At 38.1% G+C, this 25608-nt stretch overlaps 1 protein-coding gene across 8 annotated transcripts in view; it reads right to left on the bottom strand.

The window, feature by feature from the left end:
• The window catches only part of COBLL1 (cordon-bleu WH2 repeat protein like 1), a 157883-nt gene that overhangs the window by 3803 nt on the left and 128472 nt on the right, over window positions 1–25608 (bottom strand). For 3 of the 8 annotated variants that reach the window (XM_055307732.1, XM_055307729.1, XM_055307731.1), the window contains 7 exons: window positions 17769–17922; window positions 17258–17332; window positions 15972–16091; window positions 10772–11006; window positions 9664–9758; window positions 3901–5474; window positions 1660–1836 (listed from right to left, as the gene is read on the bottom strand). In XM_055307732.1, the coding sequence (XP_055163707.1) occupies window positions 1660–1836; window positions 3901–5474; window positions 9664–9758; window positions 10772–11006; window positions 15972–16091; window positions 17258–17332; window positions 17769–17922 (2430 nt within the window). The remainder of the gene's footprint in view (window positions 1–1659; window positions 1837–3900; window positions 5475–9663; window positions 9759–10771; window positions 11007–15971; window positions 16092–17257; window positions 17333–17768; window positions 17923–25608) is intronic. The other 5 variants (XM_055307730.1, XM_055307736.1, XM_055307733.1 and 2 more) reach the window with 3 other exon arrangements.

Below are 25608 nucleotides of genomic sequence, written 5' to 3'. Positions count from 1 at the left end.
ATTTATTTTTAATTTAAAAATATATGGCAAGAACTGCCAACCTGAAGCCTTTGGACTGTTGAAATTCCAATCGAGGAAATATGAATCAAAAGCAGAGCAATTCAATGAATAAACCAAGCCAGCAAGATTCTGGGTGACTTAGCTAGTTTTTTTTCTTCCTTCTAAGGTTTTGATGTAGCCAAAGATGAATTTTACATTCTGAGGAAATGGTTAATATCAACTACCGAATGCCATTCATCAGTTTATTTTCAGACTTTATTTTTACAAATGTATATTCTACTTGTAATAGTGTGATGACTTTTAGTGACTGAAACATCAGTAAGAATCAAGAGCAGCCAAAATCGTTCTTGCATCAACACAAGTCAGTGACAACAGGTTACCTAATCTCTTATTCTCTGAAAGCAATTTGCTGATTCACACATAAATCTTAACACCAACCACATTTTATGAAATATTGAATAAGATTTATTAAAACCTTAGAAGAAGACAGATCTCCGTGACTACACTGGGGTCAAATAGGGGTAAGGTGTGGAAAACAAAAAATCTTAAGAAATATGAAAAAAAACAGGGCATGTTCATGACCACATTTACACTAGAGCAGTCAACTAGATAATTGTTCTAATGCGAACCAATTATTATAATGAAGGTTAATTACGTGAGTATGAACCAGAGCCATAAGGCAGGTTGGTACCTGAAGTTAAATTGAACATTTGGGTGCCAAAATATAGGCAAACCTGGAGCCAACTTTCTGATGAACAATCTAAACCTACTGTCAAAATCACTGAAGATTTTATTTGGCACCCGAACTGTTGTTCTATAAAAGAAATGTTAGAATTTAAAACAAACTGGGAGGAATGTTCAGTACAGGACAGAAATATGGGGCTTAAGCAAAGATCACAGGGAATTAGAGCCTTCTTGTGTCCATTTCTACTGCCTTTTGCAATATAATATTTTTTGAAATATAACACGTGTACAGAAAAGTGCACTGAACTTACCTAAACAACCCAATGAAAACAAACACAAATATATATGCATATATAATCCACCACCAGGCCAGGAAAAGAATAGCTCCAGCTCCGCCTCCCCCCCACCCAGCTTGTCTTCACTTAAAATGTTGACATTTTCTCTGTTACTAGAGGTCTATCATTTGCACATTTACAAAATATTGCATAAGATATTTATCTTGATCACTTAAGATTTTGGGGTCCTTCTTCAATTGTGTGCCTGTCTTGCTCCCACAGGCCCCCAGCAACCCCCTTCCTTTCCCTGTGGAAGTAACCCTAGTGTGATCTGTATAATTACTTCCTCGCTTTTAAAAATAATTGCCACCTACGCATCTGCCAGACCTTACACATACAGATTTCTACAGGTCTTTACACGGGTGCGGCGTGTGGCTGCATTTTGCCCAGTTTATCCTATCTGATGGTCCACTCTGAACACGGTGCTTCTCTTCTTTTCGGGTATTAAGGTCCTGTGTACTTGGGGCTATTACAAGCAGGATTTCCCGAGGGTGCTTCGAGCCCAGTCCTGGCCCACCTCAAGGCCCTGCAAGCACCCGGGCTGTCGCAGCTTCTACTTCAGAAGCGACCCCCGCACAGAAGGGGGCACCTGGGCCTCCCTAGCAGCCCCCCCACCCCCGGCAGGGGTCAGACGACTCACCCTTTTCAGCCTGGCTGCGGCCTCCCCCGAGCGGATGGCGGTCAGCAAGCTCTGTCGGGCCTGCTCTGGGTCAGGGCCCTGCAAGGTCAAGGAACTTTGCCTTCGAAGAATGAACGACGGGCAGTCTGTTGGAGATGGTGTTTGGGAATTCTGCTCATTATGTGCCGAGTTATTCCCCTATAAAAATAAATGCAAAATATTCATGTGAATACCAGGCGAAGAATGGGCCATTAAAAAAAAAAAAAAAAAAAGATCCATCACCAGTATTCCTGAAGATGCCCATTTGCCAGGCCGTGCCCTCCGCCACGCGGTCCTGGGTCCGCACTCAGCTGGAAGGCGAGGGCACCCCTTGCCCTCCCTCAACCAGGAGGCTAAGTGAGACAAGGGGCACTGCTCTTCGCTTTATGAAACAGCGGTAATTTTACCGTCCTTGGGTCAGACGGTGCTGATTTTGCCAGTGGAGTAGGCGAGAAGAGCCAAATTAATAATGATAAAAATTCCACAGACTAAAAAAATGCCACATTTTTATAGTTACGACATACTAGGTTGTGAAATTATTGTTTTTGACAGTACAAAATGCACAGATTGATGATTTTATTATTGGTTGAACCTAACGTATTTTCAAATAAAGGAGTATTAATGACTATGCTACATGTAATTGCTTTATTTTGGGGCCCTGGAAGTCACAGGGGCTAAGTGATGACCATGTCTTATTTTTCCTTTTATTTTTTACTTTAATGGACTAAAAGTAGGTATTAGCAATTTCCAAATTTAAGAATCAAAAATTTAATTAGACTTCTTAGGAAAGAATATTTATGATTTAACTGGAAACTATTATCAAATGATCTTAAAAATGTCTTTTGTTAAACCGCCAAACGTCTTCACCAAAGATGAGCTAAACAGAGCCCAGGCAGTGACTCAAAAACTGTATTATCTAAATCAAACTTCTGTTGTTTGGGAATGGCATTCCATCCTAAGAAGAAACACAGGCTTTGTTCCCAAGAAAAGAATTAATCTCTAGATCATACATCTCTTCCTGACATTATATCCAAGCTAAGAAACATAAATGTGAAATATATAAAGAAATATTCCTCGAGATGACTATTGCTTTGAGATTGTGGAAAAATCTTTATTTGGCAATATCGTTAATGTTCTGTTACTCTAGGAATGTTTGATAAAGTTGTATAAAATACCTCTGGAACTGTCACACAGTTCCAGAAAGTAATCTTTAAACACTATCAGAGTAAAGGTACACAAAATATTTTTTAAAAACTGCACGGGGATTATTGTAATGCATACTCTAAATTTCATCCTTTCCTCTGACTATCCTGTTTGAATCTAGCAAATTACACTACTCAGTTGACCAAACACTAAGTCAGCAAATGACCCTTTTGATGTAAGTTACTAAAGTTAGACAGTGGCTAAATGACATTTTAGTCAACATACCAATAACTGGAAAAGTTGACACTGCATTAAGAAAAATGGGAAATTAAGAAAATTACCTATTTAATCTCTGGCTTCGGTTTAAATTATATGTGTCGATGTTTAGGAATTCTGGTTGAGTGTATGTGATGGAAAATGCACAGCTGAGAAATGTTTGGTTATTTTATCTAGTCCTTAAATACTGCTTATGTTTCTATATAATTAAAACTATTTATTTTGCTATTATGTAGACTCGGAGAAGAAAATAAGCCAGAAGGTCCAGAGAAGTCGTAAACAAACTGAGATAAGCAAAACAGGAAAGCAGAGAGTCAGAACCAGAAACCAGTACACGGCGCAAATGCATGAGCAAAGAAACTGTAATACCTGCTAATGATACAATCCTAGAACGATGACCCTAGAGTAGTGCCCAATCACGTTCCATGAATTAGAAGAACTGAGAGTTAACAATCAGATTTTATGCGTTGCTACTCTTTTCTCCCTGTGGTAGCTTGCTACTAGATCAATAGGGATTCCGGGGGCAGCTCGGGTGGCCCAGCAGGTTAGCGTCGCCTTCAGCCCAGGGCGTGATCCTGGGGTCCCCAGATCGAGTCCCACATGGGGCTCCCTGTGTGGAGCCTGCTTCTCCCTCTGCCTGTGTCTCTGCCTCTCTATGTCTCTCATGAATAAATAAAATCTTTAAAAAAAAAATAGGAATTCGGAGCTAAGTAACACACAAACATAGCAACATGCCTGTCAAGTCAAGCCCCACTTAAACCATGTTGTTATGATGAGCCCTTGTTTTTAAAAGGGTGACATTACCTTATCACTCACGCATAGCTGGGGGATGCCCGCGAGCTGATTTACAGACGGAGCCTGCCCTTCTGTGTCGGGTGGAGGTGGGGTGGCCGCACCGTCCCCGCCCGCCCCCCTGCGCACCTTGCTGAGGGACTGTGACCGTTTCACTACGGCGAGGGCGAAGGGTGAGGGAGCAGAGCTCGCGTAAGGTCTCGGGGCACCGAAAGTTTTCAAAGTCTTCAGGTTCAGCGCTGCTGACTGACTCGCAGGGAGAGGAGCAGGGGAGCTGGGAGGAGGAGAGGCTTCCATAGGCTTCTCCTTGCTGAGGTCACCGAGGGCACCGACGGGGCCTTTAACAGGGGGCTGTGGGAGGGATGGAGTTGCTTGGCTTAAGGGAGAAAGAGTTTGCTCCGGAGGAGGTATCGCATCCCTCTCCTCCTCTTTCTTTACTAGTTCTTTTGGAGCGGGGTTGGGGGCCACTTGGACACTCTTGGCAGCCGCAGATGTCACATAGTGGCCTGAAACTCTTTTTTGCATCTGCAGGAAAAAAGAACTTGGTTTGGTCTGGGGATTTGAAACCCGAGATTTAAGTTTTGACTCCAAAATATGGTTTATGTCTTCCAAATTAGGCACGAAAGGAGCTGTGCCAGTGTCTTTTGTCATTCTGGGAGTAGGTTTCACGGGCTTCCCCACGGCGATGTGGGGGACGTGGGGCGAGCTCTCCACGCTGGGCACCTGATGCTCTGTTCCCGCGGTAGGTTTCAATTTAAGGTCTGCCTGTGGCTCCTTCGGGCTTTCAGAAATAAGTTCGGTTTGCATGGCAGTTTCTTTCACATTTTCATGAATGTGCTTTTTTCCTAAAGTATGTATCTCCTGGTCATCCTTATTCCCAGGGGTTTCTGATTCCCAATTTTTCAGTATCTCCAAGGATTTGGGAGGCACTATTTTATAAGTAGTCATTCCAATTTTAGGTATGTACTCTCTTGTGATTTCATTTGAAGGTTTTGGCTTGGGATCGTAGTCTTGTCTATAAAGTGGATAATTCTTTATATGAGAAACAGTTGAATTTTTATCAATCCCATCTAGAGGAGGCAAAAGATCATCATCACCATGTGTATACATTGGATCTTCTATGGTGAGTTGAGTATCTGACTGTACCGTCGGGAGGCCCGGACTCCTTAAATTCCTTGAGGCATCTACAGAATCTTGGGGACTTAAAGATGAGTGTTGAGTCGGTTTATTGTTACTTGAAGTCTGCACGCTTTCATTAACTTTGAAGCTAGACAAATCATGATCTTGGTGGTTCCCATCAAAACTGTCAACGGAAGGGACTGTCTGAATGGCTGCATCTTGCATTTTTGTCTTTTCCTCCCTGAGTTGATTCAGTTTTTGGTCTTGTACGAATGAAGCAGCCAGATGATTTTCCTTATAACTTTCAGCAGTATCAGTTTTATGTGCCTGGTAGTTTGATAGTCTGTCAACTTCCATGTCCACGTTGTTATTTTCGGCAACACCTCCTACATCGATTTCTGTTCTCCTCACTCCATTTTTCATATGGTCTGTGTTCGGTGGAATGACAATTACTTCATTTTGATCTACTGAGAGAAAAAAATATTGTCAAGTTAAATGTGAACAAGTAGAAAAACCTCAAGTTTTCAATGCCTGCCTCCCCCAAACTGAAATAGGTTGGTTTGAAGGCTACAAGACAATTTTCAGCTAATTATACAAAAGCAGGTAGTAGCATTAGGGAAAACAGCACAGGCTTTGGTATCATAGAAACCTGAGTCTAGAACCTGGCTGGGTTTACATGTTACTTAACCCCTTTGAGCCAAACCTAGTTTGCTTAGATATAAAAAGGTGAAAATATGGATATTTTATATGTCATTTATACAACATGCTAATTAGGATAGGGAATATCCCTAGAACAAGCACTCCACTGAAGATAGCTACCTTTCTCCTGATAAGTAGACTTCACATTTCAGTCAATGTTAAGAATGACAAAAGAAATGGAAAAATTCCAAAACAGTACTTTTCTTTTTTTTTTTTTTCCTATTTTGATCCGGTCTCTTCTATAACTCCTAGTATATTTATATTTCACACCTTACATTAAAAAGGAAATAATCCTAGCAAATGTTATCAGTTTTAATTAAGGCAAATAACGGAAGTATTACCTTTAAGAGGTAAAGTGAAAACAAAAATCTAAGTTGACTGTCTTGTTAACTAGGTGTCTTGCTAGAGACTCTTAGAGGACTTCATTTTTAGTCACAATGTGGGTGATTTCAACTACATAAAAACGATCATGTGGGTCTTCATTTTTCTCTCAGGGAAAAGATACTTTATTTTCCTGTCAGAGTTCCAAGCGGAGAAAACCACCTCTCTTTACCCTGGATTTCTTTTCCTCTTAATTCTAATTCAGATCACCCAAAACCAAAAATCACTCGCCAGTGTCTAGGTTAATAAGCAACAGTTGCCAATCAGCAACATGATGGCAAACAACTGGAATGAGGCATCTAGAAGGAAACACAGGTCTATGAGTGCGCACCATGTGTCTAGTCCACAGCAGTGATTTATACACTGGGTTCCTCTAGCCAAATGCCCAGAATTATTTCTCGTGGATGACCAGTTAGCCACATCTTCAAAATCCTTAGTGGCCTCCCCTTCCAGGAACAGTAGTTTGCACTGTTCAAGTGAAATGTGAGCCTTGGGAGTCAGATCGTGAAAGAATGTCAAGTATTTCTCTATAGTTGTATTGTCACTGATTTTTACTTACGAGATAAAGAGCAAATTCAGTGCCTAAAATGTCATGAGCTATATTAAATAGTTCCTCTGTTAAAAAAAAGAAAAGAAAAAATATGTGTGCACGAGAAAAATATCATGTTGCCAGGTAGATTTGTATACAAACAATTTCTTAAAATACCTTCATATTTGTACACTATCTAATTGCATGGGTTCTTTTTGTTTGTTTGTTTTGGTCATGTTGGTATGTTTTCTACTATGTTACAAGATTCTTATATTAAATATCTAATTTTTAAATGGAATTCATTTTTATTCTTCCTAAAAGAAATGCAACTGATTATCAGAATATTTATTGTCTATACAACTGACCTCTTGATGACTAATAATTAACTTTCATGATTAGTGACACATTTGATTAAGAATCATCAAAAAAGCACACTTCTGCACATTTCTCTTATTTACTTGATTCATCAGTATTTTTAGTATCTATACGAAAAGTACTATTGTCAACACTGCTATGAGGACAAAAGAATGTAAGAAGAAATGGTCCCTGGCACCAGGAAATGAATATAAATATATTTCCTTCTCTCTTGCTTATTTCTCATTTTCCAATGAATAGTATAGCTCAGTCACACAAGAGAAATATTTTCCAAAACAAAGTATCAACAATATATTTTCAAGTCAGTTCCCTGTAACAAACCCTAATTGGTTTTAGAACTCCAAATGTCTATTTTTCACTATTCTCTAATTCTGAATTTTTTTTAAATTTTTATTTATTTATGATAGTCACACACATAGAGAGAGAGAGAGAGAGAGAGAGAGAGAGAGAGAGAGAGAGGCAGAGACACAGGCAGAGGGAGAAGCAGGCTCCATGCACCGGGAGCCCGACGTGGGATTCGATCCCGGGTCTCCAAGATCGCACCCTGGGCCAAGGCAGGGGCTAAACCACTGTGCTACCCAGGGATCCCCCTATTCTCTAATTCTGAATTGATCATCAAAATCTCATAGTTATTCCCAATGATAAGCCTGGAAACCTAGAATCATTGCTGAATTTAGTAGCTAATCCATCCTTACAAAGACCTGACAATGACACTAACCAAATGTCAATGAATGGTTAGTTAGGCCATTTTCCAGTGATAGCCAGTAGAAGGAAGAAGTAGATTTTGTGCTATCCTGTCCTGTCCCTACTCAAAACTGACACCAACAACTACAAAATGAATCATCTGACTTAAGGATCATTGAAACAAGTATATGGGATAGCTAAAAAAAGAAGGAAGAGAACTAATTAAGATAATGGAAATTATTTACTTAAAAAATCACCTATGGGGCACCTGGGTGGCTCACAGGTTGAGCGGCTGCCTTCAGCTCAGGTCATGATCCCAGGGTCCTGGGGACTGAGTCCCGTCAGGCTCCCCATAGGGAGCCTGCTTCTCCCTCTGCCTACGTCTCTACCCCTCTCTCTGTGTCTCTCGTGAATAAGTAAAATCACCTAAATACTTTGATTTTAAAAAGTAGGAAAAACCTAGAGTCAACAAAGGTAATTGCAAATCAAATGTAAATTTAAAAAAATATATATTATTACAGAACTATACCTGTGACCCTAGAACAAACTTGTTGCAGGTAAAACAACATATATCCATGTCTATCTATCTGTACGTGACACTGGGATAATCCACATTTTATCCAAACATGAATATGTATATCCCTATGTTTTCTAAGAATCTTCACCAACTTTTGCATATTAACAGACTGGAGTTATGAGAATTCATAAGCCAATTCCTTCACATCTCCTTAAAATATCATTGTACATTCCTTGCATCTTGTATTTGTGCTGTATCAGATTTCTGAAGTTCAACCTTAAGTATAGCTCTTTCTCAACTTACGAAGGGGCTACATCCCAATAACCCCATCATAACTTGAAAAGATTGATAAGTCAAACGCATTTACTACGTCTAAGCTACAAGATATCAATAGCTTAGCCTATACTACTTTAAATGTGCTCAAAACACATTAGCCTATAGTTGGGCAAAACCATCTCTCACAGAGCCTCCTCACAAGAGAATAGTGGTAGATGTACAGGTTGTTTACCCTCATGGGCTGACTGGGACCTGCAACTGCTGCTGCCCAGCATCATGCAAGAGGATGATATTGCTAGCCCAGAAAATACCAAAATTCAGATTCTGAAGTATAGTTTCTATTGAATGCATATCACTTTCATACCATCATAAAGTCAAAAACTTGAGTCGATGAATGTATGTATTTTAACAATATGTTAGTATTCTACTACGTGCTATGAGGAAGTCAAAGTATCATATATAATTTCTCTAAAAAAACCTGTCCAATCTGGTTAAGGAGTCAAGACCTTTTAGAGAAATACATGGCTTCTAGTAAACAAGTAACAAGTGAACTGGCAAGATTTGGAGAGTAGTTGGATGGGTGAAGGTAGGTGGAAAATTATATTCCTTGCAAAGAAAAAAAAAATGAGCATAGCCCGAAAGATAGAATGAAGTGAAATAGATCATAGCAAAGAGAAGAAATTGTCTTGATTTGGGGATGAGGGTGTTGAAGATTCTGGTAAATCACACCACATAATTAGATGATTTTAACTTTAAAAACCAGGCACACAAGTTTCACCCAAGTAAAGCAACTTGAGTATGAAGGAAAACAGGTTTGGACTTGGGAGTCAGTAAAAAAGAAAAAAAGAGAAATCCATCACACGTAGATGCATAGAATACACATCTTTTAGATCCAAGATAGTAGGTTAGACAACTGCTAAGATTTAACAACAAAAATAGTACACATGGTGGTTAACAGCACACTTTAAATAGTAATATTGCCTGAGTTAGTTCAAATCCAAGGTCCACTACGTACTAATTATGGGAACTCTTGCGAATTACATAATATCATTTTGGCTCAACTGCAAAGTAGAACTAAAAATAATAAGACCATAAATGAGTTAATATATAAAATTAAATGAGTTTACATAAGGTGTTAAGTATGGCTCCTTAGAAAATAGTAAGTACTGTGACAATGTTGGTTACTAGAACTCACCGTTCTTCTGGTTTGTGCCCAATGACTTCAAGTCTTTTACATGGTCAACTACCCTCTCTCCATTGCTTGCATCATATACCATCATATGTGGTCCTCTGCAAAATAGGATATGGTATGTTATATATTGATACTATTTAAGTACGCGCACGCGCACACGCACACACACACACACACCCCAGATGAGAAAACAGGCAATAATTTCCAAAGACAGATGGAAATAATCATTTTCTTTCTGCCAAATACTGGAAATTTAATAGCAAAGAAAAAATACAATAGAGAGGAAATGCTGCTATGAACCATTAGCTTTCAAAGAGTGGTCCTATTACAAAGAAGATCTAAAGAGCTTGGTAAAAGGGACACTTTTCCAAAAAACAGTGTCTTTTTGTTATTATTTGTCCTTTAAAGGAAAAGAAAACTAAACTAGTCTTGGATCTGGCAAAGCCAACTTCTGGCAAATCAGGATGTGGACTGACCTCAACTGGTTTTGTTTTTTTTTTTTTTTTGTGATAGAAAGGTTTAATTTGGAGACAATCCCATGCAAATTACAGTAAAACTTTGACGAAGATGGTTTATTTTGCCTACTTGATTTCATCTTTATTCACGTTGTGGCATTTCTAACACCGTATAAGTGTACTGTAGTATAGATTTCAATTCCCAGGATGAAGGGGAAAGTGCACTCTCTGCATTATAAAGTTGACTGTAAAAATAATATTAGTAACTTATCATAATCTAATATGCATAATTGTTTTATAAAATCAGTGAAAATCCTTGAGAAGCATTTGGTGAAAAATTAAATGTTTCATTTAGATCAAACAGAAAATAGGGAAAACCCATACAATACACATACTTTTATATTTAAGTCATACAAATTAACTACATGCTATAGCTTATCTGACATAGCGATACCAGAACTGTTGAATTTGAGATTTAAAAACAAAACATGCAAATGGATACTTTATTAATAAGCATTCTTATAATTATGGTGACTAGAATCTAAACTAAAGGGACTACTTACTATATTTGTGTTTAAAATATCAGATCTATAATTCAGAGACTAGTATTAATTAAACAAACCATCACCAACACTTCTGGCACATAGACTACTTACTGTCCATCTGTGTTTCTAGCTTCTTGTTTTTCTTCTTTGGAGTTTTGTGAGGACTCTCCAGTAACATTGCCAAGGGCTGAGTCAGGATCATTTTTCAGTGTATTTATTATATCAGTAGATCCAAAAGGGACGTCTTGTGACTTCAGAGCAGTGTTTTCAGCCTCATCTTTAGGCACTTCACTCAGTTCTTCCTTTTCATCTATCTCTTCAAGGCTATGATCAGAGCTTATTCCAGCTACAAAGAAATGAAGATATAATCCTAAATATTAATTTGCCTCATTCATCCTATGCAATCTGAGCAAGAAAATAATTTTTTAAAATTAATAATTAGCTGGCTCTTTTAAAAGCTAGTCCAAAACTAATAAAATACTCTTCTAATGGTGAATAATCACATTAACGTGCAAGCAAATTATCTCAGGCATATACAACTCTAAAAACAAAGAATATATTTTAGAAAACATAGAATATATTCATAAAAATATGCTATCACACTAGGTTTTATTCATGGTAGAGAAACAAGTTATTGAAACTCATAAGTTATATCAGATGTCTACCTCTGAAAGACCTCTACAGATCTTTGAATTTAAATGACTTTTACATTCATACAATAACTCTAAATGTAAATTAAAAGAACATGAGATTTTTATATTGTTTACAAAGTACACTTAAAAAATCTGACTCAGTAGTTATCACAACAACAATGGAGAATGATCTGAGCCCCTTTTAAAAATGATGTTCACATCCTCCTCTATAGCTGTTAAATCAGAACCTCGGAAGGGTGGGACCAGGAATTTTTAAGGCTCCTAAGGTGATTGTAATACAAAACCAGGGTTTAAAACCACTGACTTAGATGCTTAATACACTTTTTGAAAATACAAACAAGTATTATACAATGAAAATTATTCCCATTCAGTTTGATTCTTAGAGGCAACTTCCTTTAAGGTTTTTCCTATATATTATCAGAAAGTATAATGAGCATACAAGCAGATTTGCATACTCCTGCTACCTTCTCTCTTTTCTGTTAGTTCATTTAATATAAATGGAAGCATACTATACCTGATGTTTTTCAACCTGTTTGTCCACTTAACTGTCTGAAAAATCATCCCATATCCATATGTGCATGTGCGTGTGTGTGAGAGATTCTTTTCAAAAGCTGCAGTTAATACTTCATCAAATAAGAATGCGTTTCATCATTTCTTTAACACCACCAACAAATGGCCAACAGATTAAAAGAGGAGACATCCTAATTGCTGTCCACACTAGCTGTGAAAGTTAATTTAAACCAAAGAATGAGGTTCTGAATCGTTATTTAAATATAAGTTCACACTTCCATTTGCATAACAGCAGCTGAACAAAGTTTAATTTTACCCCAATGGGGGAGGAGAGGTGGTATAACATTGGATCATAGTGATCAGCACATCCACAAAATAAAAACTTCAACCTATTAGAAGAATATTAAAAGTACTTAAAATGTATGTCTTTATCTCTAGGCAGACCAACAGAAAATTGTGCTATTTATGCTATTTAATAAACAAATATGGAGACTTTTAATGACAGTTTCATGGTGAATGAAAAAAGTAGATTTCTCAACCAAAAAAAATATTAAGGCATTTGAATTTAAGTTAATTTTTAAAAAATATATTTTGGCAAGTCTTGTTTTATTATGACGTGTGACAGTGTCATTATGAGAACAATGTACAATATTATGCATCTGCAATAGCACATATTTGTGTAGTAAGAGTATATTTATATAATTTGAAAACTGAGAAAATGAATGGCTGTTCCAGTTTAGATACAAATGTGTTTTATAAATGGCCCCTTGGCATATATTAAGCTCTTCAGCAAGTTAGATTAACTAAGGAAACACTTAGCAAATTATTGTTATCTCTATTTCTCTCTTACCCAACAAAAGTATTTGACATAAGGCCACCTCGGTGGTTCAGTCTGTTAAGCATCTGACTCGGTATCAGCTCAGGTCATGATCTTGAGGGTCATGAGATGAGCCCTTTTTCGGCTCCATGCTCAGTAATGAGTCTGCTTGAGAATCTCTCCTTCTGCCACTATCCCACCCTCCCCATCCTTCACCCCTCATTTCCCCCCACCCCCACTCCTGGGCATGGGCATGCACACATGCTCTTGCTCTCTCTCAAATAAATAAATAAATAAATAAATAAATTTTTTAAGTATTTCACTCTTTTCTTTAAGTATGGGGTCTCTCACTGAGAAACTGATCTCAGTTAATTACAGTATAAAGAATGAGTTACATATTTCAAAAATCTTTTCAAATTATTTTTCTGAAATTTTGTAACTTGATAGTTACAAGCATCACACAGGCTTACCTTAAAAAAAAAAAAAAATAGCTAGCTTCAAGAGTATTCCTGTTCTTAAAAGTCTCAGGAAAGGCTGGGATTCTTTTTCAAAATTCTAGAATCCAAAAAAAACTTTTAGAGTTGGTTGTCTGACTAGCACAAATTTCCCCAGGCTTCAAAAAATAATAAATCAAGTTTGTTTTGTATTTGTTATAGTATGATGGCCACATTTGAGGACTACAATAAAAAAAAAAGATTGGGTAGGGGCTGTGAACAATGAATAAATTTCACAAATATCATAGCGCAACTATTATATTTCAGCTTCGTAAGTTTTTAGATTTTATAAAATTTATTTAAAAGATTTATTTTTTTAGATTTTAAAGATTTTATTTATTTATTCATGAGAGACAGAGAGAGGCAGAAACACAGGCAGAGGGAGAAGCAGGCTCCTTGCAGGGAGCCCGATGCGGGACTCGATTCTGGGATCACGCCCTGAGCCAAAGGCAGATGCTCATCCGCTGAGCCACCCAGGTGTTCCATCAGCTTCATAAGTTTTAAGGGAAGAATACTTACTTTCAAAGAACACAGTGTTCAAAATCTTTGAAGTTTTAAGATTTAACAACTTCCAAAGTATAAGTGTTAAAAATAATACAGAAGTCATCTTTTAAAAGTTTAATTATTGCAATTTTTACCTTTACTTAGCTTTATATGATTTGAATATTTTTAGATGCTTTTTTTTTTAAAATTCAGAGACAGAGAGAGAGAGAGAGAGAGAGAGGCAGAGACACAGGCAGAGGGAGAAGCAGGCTCCACACAGGGAGCCTGACACGGGACTCGATCCAGGGTCTCCAGGATCACGCCCTAGGCTGCAGGTGGCTCTAAATCGCTGCGCCACCCAGGGGCTGCCCTATGATTTGAATATTTTTATCTTAAGGTTTTCAGTTCTTCTAGGGAAAGCAACATTGAAACAAAAAATAAAAATTCAGGGGATCCCTGGGTGGCTCAGCGGTTTAGTGCCTGCCTTTGGCCTAGGGCGCGATCCTGGAGTCCGGGATCGAGTTCCACGTCAGGCTCCTGGCATGGAGCCTGATTCTCCCTCTGCCTGTGTCTCTGCCTCTCTCTATGATAAATAAATGAATAAATCTTTTTAAAAAATAAAAATAAAAATTCAAAAATTCTTTAAAATTGACAAAATGTAATATGTAAAAATGAAATTTATATACAAGCTTTTAGAAGACATGTTTGTAAGTTTTGTAGCACTTTACTTTTAAATAATTAAAGCTTATAATTTCACTGAGACTTTTGGGATACTTTGTATATTTTTCCTGGATATGATTGAAATCCTTCTCTTTGATAAAATAAAATCATATTAAATTATATCTATTCTATTCCCTTCCCCTCTCCCTAAGCGAGGGTGAGCACTCTCTCTCAAATAAATGAATAAAGTCTTTTTTAAAAATGGGGGATGGTGCATCAGTGGCCCAGTCGGTTGAGCATCCCACTCTTGCTTTCAGCTCAGGTCATGATCTCAGGCTCTTGAGATTGAGCCCCGCTTCGGTGTCTCCACTTAGCATGGAGTCCGCTTTAGATTCTCTCCCTCTTCCTGCCCCTCTCCCTGCTCAAGCTCTCTCTCTCTCTCTTAAATAAATAAAATCTTTTTTAAAAATAACATTTATTCTGGTGAACTATTTCTTTTTATTCATTCAAAAAATGCTCACTCTATTGGACACTATTTCAGTTGCTGCCAGACAGAGCCGTTTTCTCTTTTTTAACAACTGAGATACAATTCACATTCAGTAAAATTCACTTCTGGAATTCACTTTGGAATACTCCCATTTTCATAGATATACAGCTGAGTGACTGCCACTACAATCAAGATAGGGAATAAGTCCATCAATCTCCAAAACCGCCCCAGGTCATCATCCCCTGCCCCTAACCCTGGACTCTGCTAACTACTTTCCCCATAGCTTTGCCCTTACAAGAATGAGATCACACAGCATCTAGCCATTAAGACTGGCTCCCCACTTAACATAATGTGTTTGACATTCACTCATGTCATTGCACGTAGCAGTCATTCCTTTTTATGGTTTTGGTGGTAGTAACCCAAGATATGGATTAATCATAGTCTACCCATTCCTCAGTTTAGGGACATTGGGTTGTTTCTCATGTTGAGCAATTATGACTAAAAATCCTATAGAAATTTACATGTAAGTTTTTGTACCCACAGAGGTTTTCATTTTTCTTGGAAAATACCTAGAAGCGGGATTGCTGGGTTGTACTGACAATGAATGCTTATGTTTTATTTTTAAAAACTTCTCAAACTATCTTCCAACCTGTCCACACAATTTTGCATTACAATAAGCAGTATGTGATATTAATTCTAAATAATGACTCACTCTGAGCTAATAAACTGAATAAAATTATTTATGATGAAATACAGTTATTACCTAACTATAAATTTTTGCCATCTGGTAATAAAACAATTCCAATAACTTAACATAAAAATCTCAGTCAAAAGCAATACTACAGAAAATAGGCCATGCCTAGATAACAAAAGAGTAGTTCAAGAAAGAAAAAATATAAATATAATCCTTTATATTCATAAAGTTAAACACTGGAAATAATAGAGTTCAAAGAGTTTTGCCCAAAAAAGCAGAGAGCCAAATAGAAGAAAAGCTGAAATCCTCCGAAGCCATGCTTTGCCATATTCATCTATCTGGTTAGGGAAAACATTCCAACTCCAAACCTATAATCGAATTTCAAGGGAAAGGGGGAAACTACTATTTCTTTGAGACATTTTTACACAAGGGATGACCAAGTAACCAAATTTTTCCATGGTGATAATCTTAATCTGCATTGAACCACTGGGCAGGAAAGGCCCAGTTACCTACTTGTCAGAGATGCTACAGCTGCCTCGGGTGTTCCTGGGCCCTCGGAGAGAGGGGCTTCATCCAGCAGTTTGGGCACAGTGCACTGCTCGTGACTGGGGAGCCCAGGGCCAAGGGAGGCTTCTGCCAAAGAAGTAAAATCTGTGGAAATGGCACTTAGACAACAGAGTTAAGGCAAGCAGAGAACAAGAAGCATTTTGAAGAAATCAGATTGGTTAGCTCACAATTATCCGTGCGTTAAACAAGAAGAGGTAACTAGGGGAAAAAAGGAAGAGAAAGAGAAATCGATATCAAGCAAAGTTTGAATAGCATTCACACCTTTTTTCTAATACTTTCAAATCATCTCTGTCACTTATATAGTTTGATATTATTTAACAAAATTCCTTTGTAGGACAAAACAGTATCATTGGTATTATTCTGGGCAGGACTGAAGAAATAAGAAAAACCATGACTAGTTATATTATGGTAATGTTTTTAATCAAAGAGGACAGGAGAATTCCTATATAAGACATGTCACAGTCTCAAATACCTAAAAATCACCTAGGGATTAAATATTTAGGAGCATTTGGGTGCGCCTGAATTTCTCCTGTGTTTATGAATATTAATTAGAAAAATTAGGTAGGGTTATATTGAGCTATTTTCATACCTATAAAATTATCCCTATGCTAAAATACTGGCATACTAATATTCTATTTTTGGTTAGACAGTAGACATATTCATTTATGTCCAAGAATTAAGAAACTTTACCATGTTTATTCTTATAATAGCTACTATTAAAAATATAGGGAAACAGTATTAAATCGAATTATTTTATTTTTACAGGCATTTATTTGGAGAATCCAAAGGAGACCATATAATAGAAAATGTTTCATGATAACAATTTTTTACCACTGAATTAGGACACTATGTATGTTGAATTCATGCCTCGGACAGTTGCATGAAGAACGGGACCTTACACTTTGGTGTAAGTTTTCTAGTGAACACACTAAGGTACATCCCGAACTAAGATGTGTCCTACCTTTTGGGAGGGACATTAAGAAGTGGTAATCTGACGTTGCATACGGAAAAGTCTTAGGTACCATCATGGAACTGAAATTTTGAGTTCTGTCAGTTTCATACTCAACCCAGGGTGGAGATTTTTTCATTTCACCATATAAAATTTGGGAAATAGAGTCAAAGCATCTGTATCTCTTTCCTACACAGAGTTAAGTTATAACTAGATTCATTCCCTCAACCAACATGAAAACTCTTTTTCAGTAACTACGTGATGTGGAACAAAGGAGTCCTACCTGGGCTGGCCAGACCCTCGGGAGAGTTTGCTTCCAAAACACCGTCTGTAGGAACTGTATGTCCTGTCTGCAGGGCTGGAGGACAGAAGCAGCACAACTTAGAAACAAGCCACACTCACGAATGTAGCAATTCCTTAGTAGCTTTATTTTTATAGAATTTGAGGAGAGAGAGCCCTAACTTTGTTAGAAGCCATTTCACCATCCAGCTTCAACACAACTAAAATCTCCTTAGCTTCCCCTTCCTCCAGGTAGTCAATCCTGGAGTCGGAGTGTCACAAATGATCTCAAGCTCAATTTTAGGATCAGGGAGCTGTACAATTATTATTTTTTCGTTATGTTGCAGATTTTAAAAAGGTAGTTCAGTGAGAATAATCAGACTATTAATATCACTAAAATTAATTAAAAGCTTAAGTTTGTTTTTTAGTAAAAAGACCTGATTCATAACCTATCTCACTTTACTGTGTATGTGAAACAGGACACACATAATATCTACTGGGAAAAGTAACATTACCAAGCACACGACTATGTTCAGCACTTTGATGCAGGGGTATTTTGGAGGGTGGGGAAGGTGCTTTTCGCTTTGTCCTTTTCAAAGATGAACTGCTGACAGAGGTACTACTGAGCTGCAGTGAGCCAGTCCTCACTATGCCTGCTCCACAGGGATTCTGGAAAACAAAATGACCAGACACGATCTCTATTTAGAAATTAACAGCGGAACTTCAGGAAGAGACCGACCTTTATATCAACTGCTTCATATACCAATGTGAGACATAAGAGTCATTCATTCAAAACCACTTACGGAGCATCTGCCATGTGCCAGGAGCTGAACTAGGAGATGGATATGTAAAGTAAAATAAATATGGTCCTTCTCAAGAAACTTAGGCTAGGATGGAAGAATGGCATACAAACAACCAATTAAAATGTAGAGGACTCATAAGCATTACAGTCAAAAACTAGCTTTCAAAGAAAATTATGGAGAAAATATTGATGTAAAGTAAGAGGTGAAAATGGAAGAATATCTGTACATTGAGACAGCTGGCTTGATTAATCGTTTTTTTGTACTAATGTATTAGTGACAAACATCTCAAAAATTTCTATGTCATCTGAGGTCACCGACTCTATAGCCGGCTAATGCTCACACTCACAGCATGTGACTGTCAGCAGACCCTAAGACCGTCCTGCCTCAGCTGGCTGCCTGGTGCCTCCTGGCACCCAGCCATGTCATCTCTTTCTCTTTACAGTTAACCTGTTTAAAGGAGCTGTTTATAGTTTTTTGTCTCCAGTTTCTCATCCCCCACTTGAACCCTTCCAACCAGCTATTTCCCAACTTCTGATCCATTGAAACTATTCCTATCAAAGTCATCAATGACGACCACCACACTAAACTAGTGGCTAATTCTTTGAACTCATTTATTTGACCTGTTATAGCAGCACTGAACACCCTCTTAAAATTCTTTTTTTCTTACCTCCAGATGACCACCTTCCTATTCTGCACAGATCCCAATGCTCCCTTTTCTTTTAGGGTTGTTTTTCATCTCAGTCCTTGGATACTCTCTCTTTAGTATCTATGTTCACTCTCTTGGTCATCTCTATTCCCTTGGATTTATGTATTATTAATGTTGACTAATTCTAAACTTATGCCTCGATCCTGGACCTCGATCTTCTATTTAATATCTAAGGTGATTAGATGGCATGTCTAAAACTGAGATCCTAATAATCCTTCCTTTCCCCTCTCCCATGAAAAATAATCCTGTTCCCGCAGTCTCTCCTGTTTCAGTAAAGAGCAAGTCATTCCCTTCCATTTGTTCAGGCCAGTAACTCTGGATCATCCTCTTCTCCTCTCTCCGTCTCTCTCTCTCTCTCTCTCTCTCTCTCTCTCTCTCTCTCTCTCTCTCTCATCTCCTTTCTTTCTCACAGCCCACAGGAAGTCCATCCTGTTGGCTCACCCAGTTTGACTGAATTATCAAGAACCTCCTAACTGGAATCTGCTTCCACACTGCTTCTCTACAGCCCTTTCTCAACACGCCAGCAAAAGGATCCTATTAAAATAGAAGTTTGACTAGGCCACTTTGTTCATAACCCACTAACGGCTTCCCAATGGGCACAAGGCCAAAGTCTTTGTGAGGACTCCTAAGGCAATTGACCACCTAGCCCCTAGATCTCTCTGACCACCTCCTCCTCTGAGAATGGAGTAGCAGACTCTGCTCCAGCCACACTGGCCTTCATGCTGCTCAAGTGTGCCAGAGTGTTCCCACCTCAGGTGGTTGTACTTCCTGTTCTCATACCTGGAATGCTCTTTAATAATATGATGTCTTTCTCATCTTCTTCAGTTAATTTCTCAAATGTCACCTTTTCAATGAGCTCCTCCCCCTATACTTTTCCCAGCTTGATCTTTATGATCAGCATTTAATAGCTCTAGAACCTACCATGTTATTGGCTTATTCACCTTCTTTACTATCTTCCACTAGAGTTGAACATAAGAGATTTTTTTTTCTTCCTACTTTTCTCACGGTTGTATCTCCAGAATAATGTCTAGCTCATAGAAGTCTCTCAATAAATAACTGTTGAGTGAATGAAAGAAGGAATGAAATACTGTCTTCTCCTCTTGTGAATAAAAGGCCTTGATAAATGTGGATTAGGAGAAGATGGAAATCTTGAGTCATTCCAATGTTGAGACAATGCAAGTACACCTAACAGAAGGGAACTAGTTCATACAGTGTTTGTAGTCCTAATTAATGCCTTGCTACACACCAAGAAAAATGTAGCAAACTTTACTTTTTGTAATTTCATATGTCTGTCAGAGAAGAAAGAAAGAGGGAAAGTTTGGGTTTGTTGTCATCACTGTGAATTGTGTTTGGTACTAAAAAGGAGGGCAGGTCATGTCACAGGGAGAGAGCACAGTCAGGTCCATGATGGCATGCACCTGGTGGAACATGTCTCTCACTGAGGATAACTTCTCTTAACAAGGGGACACGCAGGGTGGCACCTGGCTGACCTGACTGATAGTCAAACCACTAAATATCCTTCATCCCAAAGGAGGAATAGCTGCAGCCACCAACCTCCTCTCCTCTCAATACTGTAGAGCTTTCAGACCTAATCCAGTAAGGAAAGAGTAAAACTCACCATCTAAACCCAGATTGATTCAGTTACTAAAGCCAATTCTGATTAAATCTAAGGGCCATTCCTCATCCCTGCCCCACTCTGGAGTGGATATGGGGACAGATCCCTCATTGCAGTTTGGACATTTGAAACAATCAGGAGTACCTTTGGCAATGAAGGGCTGAGAAAGAAATCTACTATATTAAGCAGCTGGATGAGCAATATTTAAATATTTTGAGTAGAATGTAAAGTTTTTTTCTTATTAATGATATATCTCTGGGTTTGAAAACTTTAATTTGCTATCTTATAAAATTAGCAAATTTAGGAGTTTTTAGGAAAAAGGAAAAAGGCTGAAAACTCTAAAAAAATGTGACACTTCACTTTTCAAAATAATGATGTAAAAATCAAAAGCAATAGGTCATTTTATTTCTCAGGTGATTTTACTCTGTAAAGCCCTATTAAAGCATGCCTCCTTCCTCTCACAGACCTAGTTTACCAGTAAGAGCACAGGAAGTGATCAATAAGTCATCGCTGAATGCACAAATTTGGGCAGCATTTGATTTTCCTCCTACTTCCATGCTGAAAACATGTTTCCCATGCTTAGACTGATTGCTTCCATGAGGTCTAGACCTGTGTTCCCCTGTAGGCCAGATTCCCAATCACTGTCATTTGTTGGTCTTTTCTATTACCTGATAAAAGCAGCCATGACTTGAATTAGTCATGAATTTCTCCTCATAGGACAATATCTGTTTAGGAGTTAGAGCTCTTAAATTTTGGTCATAATAAAATATACAGTAAAGACATTAGAAGGGAGAACTTTGCATATAAGGACTTACAAGTTTATATGAACCTAACCATAACTCAAAGACAAAATAAAAATAGACGCATGTGTTTCATTTACATCCCTACAGGTCTTTTTTTTAATTAATTAATTTATTTATGATAGTCAGAGAGAGAGAGAGAGAGAGAGAGAGAGAGAGAGAGAGAGGCAGAGACACAGGCAGAGGGAGAAGCAGGCTCCATGCACCGGGAGCCCGACGTGGAACTCGATCCCGGGTCTCCAGGATCGCGCCCTGGGCCAAAGGCAGGCGCCAAACCGCTGCGCCACCCAGGGATCCCCTACATCCCTACAGGTCTTAAAACAAGCTAACTTCTTTTTTCAGGAGATTCATAATTTGTATGAATAAAGAATTTAAAATTTGCCAAAATATACAGATTTTAGTTTTACTAAAAATTTTCAATAGTATTTATGAAGACAGTTGTGGGAAAAGAAGGGCAAGGACGTGAACATTTTGAAGGAACATATATTTTGTAACTTTATCCTCTAGTACTTAACTCTCTTTGCCCTGTCTTGTAGGTGTACATGAAAGTAAACGGACATACATTATTAGAGCTGCACTTGGATCCAAGAGACTGAGAAGGAAGACATTAAGGAAAACACCAAGATTGTCACAGAGTGGTAACAGGAAGATGTACATGACTTGTCATAACTGGATTCCATGCTATAATTATGGTTAAGACTTATTAAGTTTATGACAAAAATGTAATTTTAACAATTTACATAGTATGGTCCAAGAGCAGAAGTTTTCAAAGAATAAGAATGGTGGGAGTTTAGATAATCAGCAACAGATTAATGATGGAAATATAAGTTTTATCCTGAGGTACAATATTACTGTTACTGTTCAAGGAAATAGCTTAATATATATTTGTCTTTTAAGACAGAGACAAGTGTTTTTGTTGTTGTTGTTAGAGAGAGGGAGAGAGGGAGTCTTAAACAGGCTCCACCCCCAGCACAGAGCCCCACACAGGGCTCGATCTCATAATCTTTGGATCATGACCTGAGCCAAAATCAAGAGTCAGACACTTAAATGACTGAGCCACCCAGGTGCCCCTGCTTTCTTTTTTAAAGACTTTTAGAAAATAATTCCAATCAGCTAAGAAGGAAAGGTAAGGTAAGGTAATAAAAATCAAACTTGGAGTTATTTTGTGTTAAATATCACTATTAAGACCATAGTAGAGGAGCCCCCAAGCCTTGAGAAAGGGATGTTCTATATCTACTGCAAACATCCTTTTCTTGGGTAAAAGCCCGGAGGAAAAGCAGCAGCATTTAAGTTAGAAGATCTAGGTGTTCCTAAATAGACTGCACCAAGAAATGTGGTGTGTACTGAGGAATGTGGGTGGAATATACTTAGCTAGCACACAAGAATAGAGAGACTCCTAACTCAAGAATGACTACTTCTAGAAAGCAGACTCACTAAACCACCGCAGCTGCTTAAGTAAACACATCATGAGTTCCCATATAAAAAGCTAGGAAAACAAAAGCAAAAATGAACTACTGGGACTTCATGAAGATAAAAAGCTTCTGCACAGCAGAGGAAACAATCAACACAACTAAAAGGTAACCTACAGAGTGGGAGAAGACATTTACAAATGATGTAGCTGATAAAGGGCTAGAATCCAAAACCAATAAAGAGCTTATCAAACTCAACACCCCAAAAAAACAAGTCAAGAAATGGGCAGAAGACAGGAATAGACATTTTTCCAAAGACATACAGATGGCCAACAGACACATGAAAAGATGCTCCACATCACTCATCATCAGGGAAATACAAGACTATAATGAGATATCACCTCACACCTGTCAGAATGCCTAAAACCAACAACACAGGAAACAACAGATGTTGGTGAGGATGCACAGAAAGGGGAGTCATCTTACACTGTTGGTGGGAATGCAAACTGGTGCGGCCACTCTTGAAAACAGTATGGAGGTTCCTCAGAAAATTAAAAATAGAGCCACCCTGCAACCCTGCAATTGAACTACTAGGTGTTCACCCAAAGAATATAAAAATACCACATTAAAGGGGGACATGCACCCTGATGTCTATAGCAGTGTTATCAACAACAAATTATGGAAAGAACCCAAGTGTCCACTCACTGATGAATGGATAAATAAGATGTGCTGTGTGTGTGTATAATAGAGTATTAGCGTAAAAAAGAATGAAATCTGCCATTTGCAAGGATGTGGATGAAGCTAGAGAGTATTATGCAAAGTGAAATAGGTCCAGTCAGAGAAAGACAAATACCATATGATTTCACTCATATATAGAATTTCGGAAACAAAATAGGTGAACATAGGGGAAAGAAAAAAAAAAAGAGGGGCATATAAAAGAGACTTAAAAAAATACTGTCTTTGTTTAAGAGAAAGAACACGATGGGGGGGGGGTTGGGTAGGGGCAGAGGGAGAGGAAGTAGTAGGTTCCCCGCTGAGCAGTGAGCCCAACATTGGGCTCAATTCCAGGACCCCAGGATCATGACCTGAGCTGAAGGCAGACGTTTAACCAACTGAGCCACCCAGGTGCCCCAAAAGTGACTCTTAACTATAGAGAACAGTGTTGCTGGAGGGGAGGTGGGTGGGGGATGAGCTCAATGGGTGACAGGGATTAAGGAGGGTACTTGTGTTGAGCACTGAGTGTTATCTAAGTGATGAATCACTAAATTCTACTTCTGAAACTAATATCACATTATATATTAACTGGAATTTAAAATAAAAGCTTGACACATTAAAAATAAAATGCCAAAAAAAAAAAAAAAAAAAAAAAAGGAAGGCCCTCAAGTGTCCAACCACACTGCGTCCTCAAGCCCTAGTCCTGTGTCCTTCAAGAGTATGTGCCTCATAGTCTCTCCACCATTCCACCCTTGCATTAGTCAGGCTGGAGCTATCCGGTATTTTTGAATGTGAGTTGGTGTCTAACTGGAGAGAGGCTTCTAGAGGGTTTACAAGTTGGAAGGAGGCCTAGTGTAATGCTTACCAAATGAGCTTTGGAGACAATGTCAGGGCTTGAGCCCGGGAACACGGCCATCTAGTGTCTCTGCAACCTTCAGCCTCCTCATCTATAAAGTGGGAAAAGTAACAGTCCCTACACCTCAGAAGGGGCTGGATGCTTATGTGAAATGACATGTGTGAAAACTCAGCACAGTGCTCTGTATACAGTATCTGTTCCATAAATACTAGCTACTGTCACATGCAGCTCATCTAGTGTAAAGTATGGGAATGCGATCTGTAAATAAAATAAGCAAATGATAGTTCTAATGTAGAGTTAGAGTGAAAAGAATGGATAAAAGGGGGTAGTTATTCTATGGCTGTACTTCATCTGCAATTAATGGTGGTGGTAAGAGTCCTAGTAGAGTTCATCTCCGTTATAATCAGCCTTAATATCCCAACAGTGCCCAGCATTCAGGAACTGGGGCTTAGTCCACTGCATAAGCCAAATTCATCATGATTCATTATGTGTAAAAATTCCACCTTGAAGTCACCTCGGGCAGCTCCATCTTACTTTAAAGGAATTTAATAAAACCGCAATACTTAATACTTGCTTCAATCTTGGTGATGGGTATATGACTGTGTATAATATGTAAATCTGAATATTTCTTAACTTTAATGTAAAGAATTAAAGTTGAAAAATTGTTTGGAACCGTCTTTAGCTTTTGGCACCAAGATATGTTTCATCTGGCCAAATCATGACTGAAAAATTTTTAAAGAGGTTGAGATTAAACTATATTTAAATCCAGAGGGTTTACAAAACAAGAACACAGAGGTTTTTTACTTACTAGGGGAAAACACTTTGGTTAATGATTAGAGATGTTCAATTATTTACTTTAGAGTCACTCAGTCTGCCTGCTATTAGGAAAAACTGCACCCCTAACAGGAATGCACATCACTGAATTTTACAGTCTGTGAAAAGGAAAAAGCTGCACAGAGAAAGAGAACACTCTAGGGAAAGTGGCAAGTCAAGCTGAAAACCATGCCAGATACTTAATCCCTCAGAATTCACACCCAGATCAGGATTTACTGGTTCAAAATGGAACTAAATTTAGCTGAAGAAAATAGAATTGAAAGGCATTCAGTAGATTTACTGAGTACTAGCTCTGTACAAGTTATTAGATCACTTATTAATCACAGTGGAATTATAAGATGTGGGTCATTGAAATCAATATATTCTGTATAAAAGAGTCAAAGCAAAAAAATGCAAACAGAAAAATTAGAAAAAAAAACTTGAATCAAAGGACAGAAATACAGTAGCCCAACTTCAAGGACATTTAAATGTTTCTGTTAGAAGCTTTGGGTTTTTCTGTTTATAATTTCCACATGTGGGGAGGGATGGGTTAGAGAGGAGAAAACCTAAGCTACCCCACTGAAACGGTCTTTAAACTCATACTTTTTTTCCTTCTTCTTAAATGACAGATTCATATTA

This window comes from Nyctereutes procyonoides, unplaced genomic scaffold, assembly GCF_905146905.1.
Source record: "Nyctereutes procyonoides isolate TBG_1078 unplaced genomic scaffold, NYPRO_anot_genome, whole genome shotgun sequence".
Lineage (NCBI taxonomy): Eukaryota > Metazoa > Chordata > Mammalia > Carnivora > Canidae > Nyctereutes > Nyctereutes procyonoides.
Note: the sequence above shows the minus strand (reverse complement) of the source record. Positions and strands in the feature narration are given on the sequence as shown.